Below are 12314 nucleotides of genomic sequence, written 5' to 3' on the forward strand. Positions count from 1 at the left end.
TGTATCTATACACACAAATTTAACCAACTTTATCAAGAAAAAACAACCATAATAAATATTGGGGGCTTTATATACTACTACTCCCTTCATATACAAAAGGATGTATTAAACTTCATCAAAATATGCATGTATCTTAGTGTATCTAGACATGTTTGAGCATGTAGATACATTGAAAAGAAACTAACTTAAAAACAAAAGATAGAAGGATGGAGAATCGATTCATGTAACGCCAACGTGCCATGAAAAAAAAAAACCATGTATGTAATCTGCCTATATGTCACCGTTGCCTCATGCCGAACTGAGTGTCCTCCTGGCCATGAAATGCATTCATACTACATACGTTGCAACCTACCACAATCAGCTCTTGGCTACCATGGATGTTGCTCATCACTGCCCTTGTCGCTGATCAGTGCCGTTAGTTCACAAATAATGCCTCAAGGTGAAGACCAATAGTGTTTCAGCTAGCACCAACGGTAAAAAATTCTGATCGCTGCAACTAGAAACCACCGAAGAAGACCAAATTCAGTCTACATTGATGCTCAGGGCTGACTGAGATGAAACCAACAAACACAAAGACAAGAGCTCCAAGCAACAACACGTCAGGTCAAAATATCAGCTATTATATGGGCCAATGATTAGAAATCGCAAAAAACAAACTTCTCTCGCCAATCACAGCTACATAATTAAGTTTCCAAATATAATAAAAGAGACGGGCATGTTCATCAAGATTCAAGTACTGGATATAAATATACAAGACTTGTTTCTAATCCCTGCAAGCTGCTAACAATATCCATTCGTTCGGTTAGTCGGTCTCTTCAACAACACATTCCAGATTTTGCTACATCTTCTCACTTCAACACATCTACGAAAAATATATCAACATGAATTCAAAACACTTCAACTCCGGCCCGTGTGGCTTTTGTCGGCTGTCCAGCTCCTTCATCTTTGGTCCAAGCAACAACTGATCAACGCGTGCAAGATCTGTATGGCTTTGACGACCTATGTGCCCGTGGTTGGTTGTTCAACGACCTGAGCAGCGGATGATGCACACAAGTAAATAAACATCGGATTCGTAAGAGGTGGCCGCTTCAAAGTGCAAGATTTTCAAGTGAACACATGATGATTGAAATTGAGGTGCAAGGAACTATATAGTATGGTTATACACTAGCAAAGTAAAACAACAAAGTGATTACTTTGAGCTACTAACAAAGCGGCATCTCAAGATGTAAGAAATAACGGCCAACATGCATTGATGACAAGATATGCTTTTAACCTTGAAATATACAAGTTACAAAAGCAAAATAACGTCGACAGGAGACTACACTGAAAAACACCATCTACACAGCTACATTAGCGTACAGTCAGCCACTGCACAGATCTGTCAACGACCACCAACACGGTTAGGTACATGCTTAGTACTAGGTCTTACTAACTTCGGTACCAAGACAAAACAAGGCAACTTACTAGCAAAATTTCATGAACCAATGACAGGTCTCAGAGAAAGATATAACAAAATATCAGTATATGATCTCTCTCTTGCTACCAAATAATCTAATATGGAAGGAATGACAAATCGCTGGTAACAATACACACAAGGCACCAATTGAGGGAAACCATCCCTAGAATTTGAAGAAAAGGGCAGAAGACAACCCGGTTCACTGTTATTCCAAGAAAACTGGTCTAAACATAACTGGTTTTCATATCATTTTAAGTTGTGACAACCGAGTTAACTGTTATTCCAAGAAAACAATAATTTGAAGTTTTCAAATCATTCCACAAGAAGACAACTCAGTTCACTGTTATTCACTGTGATCTCATTTTATGCACCATTGCACAAGACAGTCAAAAATTGGCTTCAAGTATTGACTGATCTGGTTTCCAAAGTTACCAAAGAGCATGGTTTTATCATCTTTATACTGGAAATAAGTCCTTTCAAATTAGCAAGTATAAGTTTCTCTATTGTGCCCTTCTGAACCACAGGAAAAAAGCAGAAAAATTACATGAAAAGATGGCATGCAGTAATGGTGCGGACAACACCTCCACTACATCACAGGCAATAGCAAGGGAAGCCACCTTCCGCCAAACTTCTGTATGATCAGGATAAGAAAGGACTATGTAAGGAGATGCATTGATGGGATAGAAAACATTACAATGAGAAACAATTGTTCTGCTCTAGGATTCTGGACTATGTAAACAATATGACAAGCATCAACAATTAAAAAAAAAAGCAATGATCTTTATCCAAAAAATGCTGCGATGAAGCCATAATCCACCCAAACCAAAGAACATCAACCAAACAAGGAAACAACAATATGAAAAAACATAAGAATTTAAAATATTCATACTTGACAGCATCGTACATTAAAATAACTATGTCCTGTTACTCCATTTTCAGCGCAAAAGATCAACTAATGTCTGGTTTCTAATGAGAAACTCACTAAGGTACCTCAGCTTCTTCATGATCACCACCTCACTCCATTCATGATCCATCAATCCATACAGGTAACAAGAACCAGATACTGAAAAGGTAAGCAATAGCATAAGAGTGTGAAATCTTGCATCTTATAATAGCATACAGCAAAATTACATAAGGAAAAGTATGACTAAACCGCAGTATAATGTGATAAAACCAACAAGCTACTCAGTACTACATAGAGTGCACAAGGTTTGTTGTAAGAGAGTAATGCAACCTACTCAAGGATCTCAACTCAAGGTAGAAAAGGAATGATACACTTACCTCCAATTAATTGCAAATGGTTGCCTCCGAATAGTTCAACAAAGAGGGGCTGCCTATATTTGGCCACCATGGCTCCACCAACTATCATTCCAGCTGACACCAAGTGAATGGGCAACGCCTTGCAGCCGGCCGACCCTCCACCGGCGACAACCAGGATGGGCATGCCTTCCACGGCCATCGCCGGTTTCCACGCCACCCGAACTCGCCGGTAGGACTCGGTGACGGACCGTTAGACCCACCACCCCATCCTCAGGCCAACCATCTCCGGCGAAGTAGAGGGTCGCCTCCGCCATCAAACCCAGGGTTGCTTCCCCAGGCATCCTCATGCCGCAGGAGAAGCCCAGGAGTACCACCTCGCACCGACGGGAGGAGGGGAGAAGCAGCCGCTGCTGCGGCGCAGATCGAGGACTTAGCCGCCGCCTACTAGCCATCGTTGTCAACAGCGTCGAGGAGGGACCTGGCCGCCGCCACCTAGCGCAGCAGGAGGAGATCCGCCGCCTCCACGCCATGCGGGCTTTGCCCGGAGGTGCGTCGAGGAGGGACCTGGCTGACGCCACCCAGCGCAACAGGAGGAGATCCGCCGCCTCCATGCCACGCGGGCTTTGCCCGGAGGTGCCACCGGCGGCGGCGGGAGGTTGGGTCGAGTCGTACATTTGTACTTAGTTGCTTCTAATAAACTGCTTGTTGGTATATTGACTAGAGGCTTATCAGAAAAAAAAAAAAAGGGGTTCTAGTTTATGTTCCAAGATGGGTCTGTTTTGATCTCTTGCTTAATGTTTGATTTCAACAACAATGTCCTGTCAGGATATTTCCTTCTGCCGAGATGAACACTGGATGCACAAAAAGTATCGTCACGCATGCATGTACGCTGGAGGTGTACACCGCGCCCAGCATATAGGTCTGGTCTGTGGTCTCGCTTCTCTACGCCGTGCAAACGAAGACGCGGGCGCCAAACAAACGAACTAGAGTCGGATTCACCTCGATCCATTCGATCGCCAGAAAATGCAGAGCATTGGGCTGACCCCAGCGACGACTGTACATTCAACTTGAATCCGAGTCGAGGTCGAGGCCGGTTCTACTTCTGTGTCGAACTGTCGATCGAGGCCATTGCGCGTTCGGCTTCACTGGTGTATATATGCCGCGAATCCACCGCCAAATGCTTCCTCTCCCGATCCACGGCCGCCGTCTGCTCCACCTCTTCATCGCATCGCTCAGCTCCTCCCTCCACCACAGCAACCAAGAAACCCACCATGGCCGTCGGCAAGCGACCTGCTGCTGCCGTCCTCAACGCCGGCCACGTGATGGAGCAAGGATCAGATGATTACAACAGCAAGAGGAGGCGCGTCCGCGTCGGCAGCATGGAGGAGTACGAGCCGACGGACGTCCTCGGCGAGGGCGCCTTCGGCATCGTCAAGAAGGCGCGCCACTGCTTCACCGGCAAGACCGTGGCCATCAAGTTCCTCCGCCCCGACACCGACGCCAGCGAGCTCCAAGAAGAGGGACGCTTCCTCGAGGCCTGCGCCGGAAACCCTTACGTCGTCGGTTCCTACGGCCTTGTTCGCGAACCGAACACCACCAAGCTCAGCCTCGTCATGGAGTACGTCGGTCCGAGCCTCCACGCATCCTTGTCCAAGAGGCCGCCGCTCCCGGAGGCCATCGTGCGCCGCTACATGTGGCAGCTCCTCACCGGCGCCCAGAAGATGCACGAGCGCGGCATCGTCCACCGCGACATCAAGCCGGCCAACATCCTCGTCGGGGAAGACGGAAAGATCCTCAAGTTCTGCGACCTCGGGCTGGCCATGTCCCTCGCGACGGAGAAGACGCCGTACTACGATGCCGGCACGCCACCCTACATGGCGCCCGAGATGCTCCTGGGGAAGCCGGACTACGACGCGCGGGTGGACACATGGTCGCTGGGATGCGTCATGGCGGAGATGCTCGCGGGAGGCAAGATGCTCTTCAGCGACAAGGGCGGAAGCAGGCACGCTGTTAAGATCAGCCAGCTCTGGGATATCTTCAGCCTGCTTGGTTTGCCAGATGAGAGGGCGTGGCCGGAGCTCGCGTCGCTGCCGCTCGCCGGCACGTTTCTGCGATGGTTCCCCGCACAGCAGCACAACACGCTGGGGGAGCGGTTCCACGAAGAGTTGCTGTCCCACGACGGGTTCCAAGTCTTGAAAGGGCTTCTCGAGTGCAACCCTGAAAAGCGGCTGACGGCGGCCGCCGCGCTCCGACTCCCGTGGTTTTTGCCCGAGATCAACAACTTACCGGTGCCCGGGAAGATCGTGGTGCGGATAAAGCTCTCTCTACCGGCGACACCCAAGAAGAAGAAGAATCTGCAGCGGATCAAGACCATACCTCCGGTCCGGCAACACAAAAAATGAAGAAAGTGAAGCCGATCAAGAACATCGTCCCTCCAGCTACGCCGAAGAAGAAGGTGCCACGTATCAACTTCATCACACGAGCGACACCCAAGACGGAGAATGTACTTAGAATTCCACTCGCGATGTGGGAGAAGGCACGCCTGATGGATCCATGTAAATGCTAGAAACTAGATATCCTTCTTGTCCTGGAAATGTAAATGATGTAACTCGTTGCAGGTAGAATTATACAGTGTAGATCGAGCGTGCAATTGATGACTGATTTTGGTAGAAGCGTGCCATGTAAATTCTAGAAGAGGGCAAGAGGCACTTCGAACTGGATTAGTTGTCTTTCGATCTACAGATTATGTGAAAAGTTGTACTGTACTTTTGTGTTCATATGAGGTGCTAGCTGTCTTCACCCTTGTCATTTTGTCCATGTGCGTAATTGCATCATGATGTAACTAATTGAGCATGCTGTAAATTGCCCTTACATGTTTTTATGTACAGTCAAGGAGTGCCATGAATCAAAGGGGGGAAATGGTTAAAGTGTAGCAAGTATTTGTGAAACGGAGGGAGTATTTCTATAGTGGAATTCGTAGCCAATTTTAAGTTATAGCAACAAGTCGTAACCCTGTGTCTTATTTTGGACCAGCTTTCGAGTACCTACAAGATGGTTGTCCTACTTTTTGTTTTCAAAGTTGGACGGCTAGCTGTTTGATCTGAACAATCTGGTGTCAGCCCAGTGTTCTTCATTTTTGTGCAAACCTTCCTGGTGAATCTGTTCTTGCGAAGGAAACAAAGCGCATGGATGACTGGTGTAGATCAGAGAATCTGGAGCAACCTCCTGCGATGTTTAGAATTGAAATGGATCGAAACGAAGCATTTATTTGAAAGCGCCAAAAATTGCTGAAAGGGTTGAGAAAACCGATTATGTGTTTGCGAGTGCCAAATCTCACAAAATAAGGTGTGGTCAAAACTTCAATGGTAACACACAAAATGATTACAGCTGATTTCCAGAAATTATACTATCTGATATTTCGAAGTCAAATCCTAACGTTGAGTTTTGGAACATGGTAAATCGCAGGGATGAAATCGAGCATGTACTACATGATGCCTCCTTCCCATCACCCTCTTGTTTACAGATGATCCGGACCCATCACCACCTTCGCTTTGGTATGTGTCCGTGAGTCTAGCAGAGAGAAGAACAAGAGAAATACAATATCAGAAAAAATGAGGTTTGGAGCAACTGCTACAAGGACCTAATTATACTGCTACCTTGGAGGCTCTAGCTTGCAGGGAGGCGTTGGCTCTAGCTGAGGACATCCATATTCAGAAAATGATTGTAGCATCGGACTGTCTCCAAATGATCAACAATCTGCATGGAGAATATGGAGGTAGCTACAGCATGGTTACACAGGAGATCAAGGCGAAATCATCAGGTTTCTCTGATGTCCGTTTCCGACAGAAAACCGGGCTTCAAATTCAGGAGCTCATAGAGTGGCTCGTAGTTTTGTTTCTAGTAGTTCTGGTAGACAGGTTTGCTCCTTCAGCCTCCTCAAGGTCTTTGTATTCCTTTGTTGGTCAATCAATAAAGAGCCACTTTAACCCGAAAAAAGGGTACCAAGCTCCAGGTGGTGAGAACCACGTCGGACTTGAGATGGCCATCACGGTAACCATCCAGGGTCACGAACAATGGTGCCGCCGCAGACGCCATTTCTTCCGGTTGCTTCTTCATTGAAAATGAGCACGTTTCTGTTGAACAGCAGCCAGGCAGGGGGAGCCAGAGAAGATCGTCCGAAGAGGTGAAAAATGTCGGCCACTTGGCTGCATGCTTCTGATGGTTTCAGAGGGGAGCAAGGACTTGGATTTAAGGAGGGAATCGGCTTACTCCATCAAACAAACTAGGAATTGGTTTACTAATTCGATTCAAATTCGAATTAATAGCCGAGCTAAATACAGAAACATAGTAGTGTCATTAAATGATTGTATCTAAAAGTCATAACTACTTATTAGGTGGAGTTTCTTTTCCGGTGGTGAAGTAATAGCTGCTAATGCCTCCAAAAAAAGGTCTTGCATATCATGTTCATGTGCTCCCATTCCATATCTCAAACACCTCTCTAAATTTACGAAAATTTTCTAAGAATAAGCACATGGATACAACTGAATTATAAATCCAGGTTCAATTTACACTCCAGAACAAAATGGCGAAATCGGTGTTGACCGTGATAATAGGCCGAATTGTTGACAACCCAGTTTGAATTAGCTGCTATTCACATATGAATTTTTCTTACTTAGTATTTTGTTTCCAAAATGTGGATTAACTTTTGGATTTGATTTTTTATGACATAGTAGACTGATGTTGTATGAACTTGGTAAATTGTTTATAGAAGAACTCATGAGTTTTCTGGAGGTTGTTTTGAGGTTGGAGTATAGGGAGTACACAAAGGACAGGAGCACTACGTTAGAGTACAAAATGGTTGAAAAATAAAATCCATAATGGGAAACAATATTTTCCTAACAATATTTTAACACCAAAAGACAACACTTCAAGGCTGACTTTGCAAGAATTAGTTATCTTACGTCTTAAATCAGCATTAACTCATGTCACTCCCTTGTATATGTTCTACAGCATATACAATATTACGATCCATTGCATCAGAGTATGTATACTTAAAATTGGCGTCACACAACAATATAACAAGAACGGACTGGACAGAATGCAAGTCTTCCTTTGACCATATTTGTAGGAATTTATTGTGTGCCATCCTAACTGTTCCACTTTAATATGTATCTTTGCTCAAATAAGTTAAAGAAACTGCAGCAGAGTAGCGTAGTGACAGTAGGTTACATATGCAATTGTGTGTTTAGATTTGTACAACTAATAGCTATTGCATCTCAGTCAGGTCAGGAGGCTACTCAGCTGATGTGATGTGCTGCAGCATGAAGGACCTCGTCTTGCCATCTGGTGTCAGCCCAATGCTCTGCATTTTCTTATACACCTTCCTGGCTAATATGGGTTTGCCTCTCAAACAAAGCCCATGGATGACTGTGTTGTAGATCGAAGAATCTGGCTCAACCTCCTGCGATGTTCAGAACTAGGTGTCAAAATGGAACTTGAAAGCACCAAAAGTTGCTAATCAAGTTTGAAAAAATTAAAATTGTGAGTACCAAATATCACAGGGCTAGGTATGGTCAAAACTGGCTAAATACATACTAATGATTACTGTCCATTCCCAATAAGCTCGAATTCATAAGAAAATACACCCTTGCAATCTATCCATTTTTTAGGCTAGCAAAGTGAACACCAATCAATTAAATAGAAAATAAAGCCATGTGTGTGGAAATGAACTTCATTTGTGCAAAGAACACAAGTCCACTTGGAACAACAGATTCCTGAAATATATATATATTTTTTACTGTTACTAACATGAGAACTTCCTTTCATGTTGTTGACTGTTAACAAGATTACTACAGTCAATAACACAATTATACCTCGGCTTAACAGTGTTGACACCAACACTGGACGATTGCAATTTTGACATAATGTTAATGTAGCTTTGTAGAATTCAGAACCAAAGCATCAAATGATTAGACACTGGAACACTAGAGAAGCGCACAATAATGCTATGGGAAATACAAAATCATTACCAGTTCAACAGAAATAAATAACCAAAAATGAAATAGTACCTCCAGTATATCCTCTACTTCGTCCCAGAGAGATCCCCAAATGCAAGCTCTTATAACAGATAAATGTGTGAATGTATCCGGTGAGCACCTTTCACGAGTCATACGCTGGTACACTTTCAGAGCAACTTTCGGCTCGCACGCAACCTCACAAGCACGTATCACGTGATTGTAAGAAACCGCTGAGATTTGCAGCCCGTGTTTCTCCATCATCCACAACAACTGCAAAGCATGCTCCCACTGGCCGAGCCTTTCACAGGACATCAGAGCGATGTGGTAGAGATGGCTGTTTAAGACCGACGGATGCTTGGATTTAATTCCATGAAAAAGATCCAAGGCGTCCCAACATCGACCAGACCTATGTAATGCGGACAGCAACGCGCTCCACGTATACTGATCAGGCTCGAGTCCTGAGGATGTCAGAAGATGGTACATCCTAAATGCGAGCTCATCTTCACCAGCCTTCCCAAGGGAGTTGATGATGGAATTAAACGCGATGATGTTGGGCTTCATGCCAGCACTCAGCATTCTCCTGAACGTGGCCAGCGCAAACTCCCACCTGCCTTCTCTGGTGCACGAAGCCACGACGGCCTTCATTATATCCTCGCTTGGATCAAGCCCGTTGCGGAGCATTTCCTCATACGCAGCAACTGCTAGCTCGGACTGTCCGCACTGCACAAACGTGCTGACAAGCAGGTCGTAGGTCATCAGGGTTCCAGTTAAGGAGTTGCTCTCTGCTAGTCTTCTCCAGAGTTTCTCCACTTGCCTCCAGTCTTTCGCTCTCCCGCACGCAGATATCATGGTGTTGTACACAATCACATCGAGGGCTTCCCTTGATTCTTCGCCCTCTTCGATCTCACTGAACAATTGCAAGGCGGAAATGTAGCCCTCGGTTTTTGCGACAGCCTTCAGCATCAAGGTATATGTATGACCAGTTGCCAATCTTTTCTCCTGCATGAACTCGAACACCTTCCTGGCATCCGCAGGGTAACCTCTGCGGACGAAACTGGCCAAGAGGGAGTTGCAGGCGTGCGCGGTCGGCCTCAGGCCAGAGGCACGCATTGAATCAAACAGCTCCATGGCACTCCTGACCTTATTGGACTGGCCGAGCCTCATCAGCCTCCTGGACAGCATCTCCTCGTCCCGCTCTTCCAGAAAGTGCAGCCTTGATCCCCCATGCTCAAACTTATCTGAAACTGGCACTTCTTGCGCCGACTCTGAAACTGTCACCGGCCGAACACTTCTGGCGCGGACAGGTTCCTTCTCCACGGCAGCAGGCTTGACCGGACGCCGCCGGAGCCCGTGGCTCTTGTGATAGACGAAACCGCCAGCAACAGGCCGATCATCGTCGTCCATGCCACGAGTCCCCGAGCCAGCCTCCTCCTTGCGGGTGACGTCAGATTCAGGGACACACGGCGGAGCAGCCGCTCTACAAACACACACTCCTCTGGCCATCACCATGGCGCCGCTTACCCGGTGGGCTTCACCTCCGCTCCGGCCGCCGTTTCTTGATAGGATTCCCGTGCCACGCCGAGGCAGTTCGAGACTGAAGGAACCGCGGCTTGTGCTGCAGCCGCCCCAAACTGCAGCCATACCCGCCGCAATATGCAAACGGGATACAAAGATTTCAATCAAGAACCCCGAGCAATGGCGGAACCACCGTCGGGGAAGAAAAGCGGCGGCGCTCACCGCACTGGCTAACCGGCAGCCGGAGGGGCTCGCCGCGCGCGCCGTGAATGAAGCCGCGGTAGCTAGGGCTCTCCCACGCGGGGGACAAAATGGAGGAAAAAGGTTTGTGGACGTATCGAGTAGCTGGGGTGATGGGTGGAGACGAGGCTGCTGGAATGGAGGGGAATCAATGGAGGTCCAGGCCTCGTCCTCCGGCGTGCTCCGGTTCCAAATTGCGGCCGAAGGAGAAGGCAGGGGAGGTCAGCAAGGGGAAGAGTGTGCCTTATCCCCTTTTCCACCCCTTTTTTCTGTTTCCCAAAATTGGACCCAAAAATTGAAGAGGTTCCACAAAGTCTATTGACTTCAAGATTTTTCAAAGCAAATGTTGCTAGGTCCTACTTCCCAAAGCTTAAGACTTTTTTTGATATTTTGTAGATACCATATAAAAATATTTTTTATCATCTATCTAATGATATTAATTTTGTATTTTGCATGTTAATGATTTTTGGTAAAAATTTAGTCAAACTCGACATATTTGACTTTCTAAAAATAATACGGAGTATAAAACAAGCTTTGGGATAGAGGTAGTATTCGGTTTTATGTTGCATACCCACTAGGACAACGGGAAAGACCTATCGTCACAGTTAGAGTAATGAGCCGAGATGTAGTGAACCCTTTATTTTTTCAAAATTTTAGAAGTCATCTATATAAATCTTGACACGTTACAAACAAAATTATGGATGTACGCAATGATGTATCGTCTGAAATCCTAATTTGAAATATTTTATACTCTAAGCTACACAAAAATGGAAAAAGTGGATCTAAATTTGAGCAATGCATCCAAATCGAAATGCTTCAACTTGATAAATTGACGTATTCATCAAAATTCTTCTAGTTATGCCTTCTCCTCTTTATTTTTCATATTTTCTTATTTAATAATAATAATGGAATATTTGGAATTAGCAGAATTCTCAAACTACAGCGGGGGAACAAGTTCTTCTCCTCTTTTTATTTTTTATATTTACTTATTTAATAATAATAATGGAATACTTGGAATTAGTAGAATCCTCAAGCTACGGAACCAACTACTTTCGCACGGGGGAACAAGATCCAGAGCAATGACCATAAGAATTTGGAAAATATATCGAGGAGGTTTTGCACAGGTCTCTCATATATGTGCTTCAGTTTATTCGAAGTATCACAGTGGTGTAGTCGACTATTTGGGTAAAAATGAAGAAGATCAATTCTCAAATTTGGCGATGCTATCTCGAAGCCATCCCTTTTTATTTTTGTAGAGTGGTCAATTAGTGTTGTTCTAAGGAAGTGGTAGTTGTTCCAATACACAAAGAAAGATAGATTTGTGTAACGCGAGTGCTTTGATCAAGATGTAAGCCTCATGTGAGTGACTAATAAGAAAGTGATATGAGTCGTGCTCGGCTTCCTTTCTTTTTCCCAAGGATATTCTTATTCACTTATCTTAAAAATAAAAAAATAAAAACTTTACATCATATTTACTTAATATAGATGGAACTGAGATCTTGCCGTCTTCTTAGTTTGCTTCGGTTGTCCTCTTCGCTAACCAAAGTATACCACTAAGTCTAACATTTTTAAAGAAACAACCCCATATATATATATAGGAGACAAGGGATGAATGGCAGCTTTCAAACAAACTTTCAAGAACATAGGAAACCCTGTCTCAATGACTGAATCTAGTATACGAAGAAGGTCACCTAGGATAGGCAGACAAAGCTAAAACTTGTTAAGAAGCTGCCGGAGACGCTGTGGGAGAGCCACCTAGATTGTGGTAAGAGACTCGATGATATCTTTCTTCAATGTGGGTTTTGCCGGACCTAATTAACCCGGTA

General features: G+C 45.1%; 2 protein-coding genes across 2 annotated transcripts; one reads left to right on the top strand and one right to left on the bottom strand.

Moving 5' to 3' along the window:
- Window positions 1–3987: 3987 nt before the first annotated feature.
- On the top strand, window positions 3988–5118 carry LOC127296535 (putative cyclin-dependent kinase F-2). Its single transcript, XM_051326644.2, has one exon. The coding sequence runs from the start codon at window positions 3988–3990 to the stop codon at window positions 5116–5118; it is 1131 nt and encodes a 376-aa protein (XP_051182604.1).
- A 2532-nt stretch (window positions 5119–7650) lies between these two features.
- On the bottom strand, window positions 7651–10742 carry LOC127296534 (pentatricopeptide repeat-containing protein At3g29290). The gene is made up of 2 exons (XM_051326643.2): window positions 8785–10742; window positions 7651–8177 (listed from the first exon to the last, which is right to left on the bottom strand). The coding sequence occupies exons 1-2, from the start codon at window positions 10372–10374 to the stop codon at window positions 8010–8012; spliced, it is 1758 nt and encodes a 585-aa protein (XP_051182603.1). The 5' UTR covers window positions 10375–10742; the 3' UTR covers window positions 7651–8009.
- Between the last annotated feature and the right edge of the window lie 1572 nt (window positions 10743–12314).

The sequence above is a fragment of the Lolium perenne genome, chromosome 4, assembly GCF_019359855.2.
Source record: "Lolium perenne isolate Kyuss_39 chromosome 4, Kyuss_2.0, whole genome shotgun sequence".
Classification (NCBI taxonomy): Eukaryota; Viridiplantae; Streptophyta; class Magnoliopsida; order Poales; family Poaceae; genus Lolium; species Lolium perenne.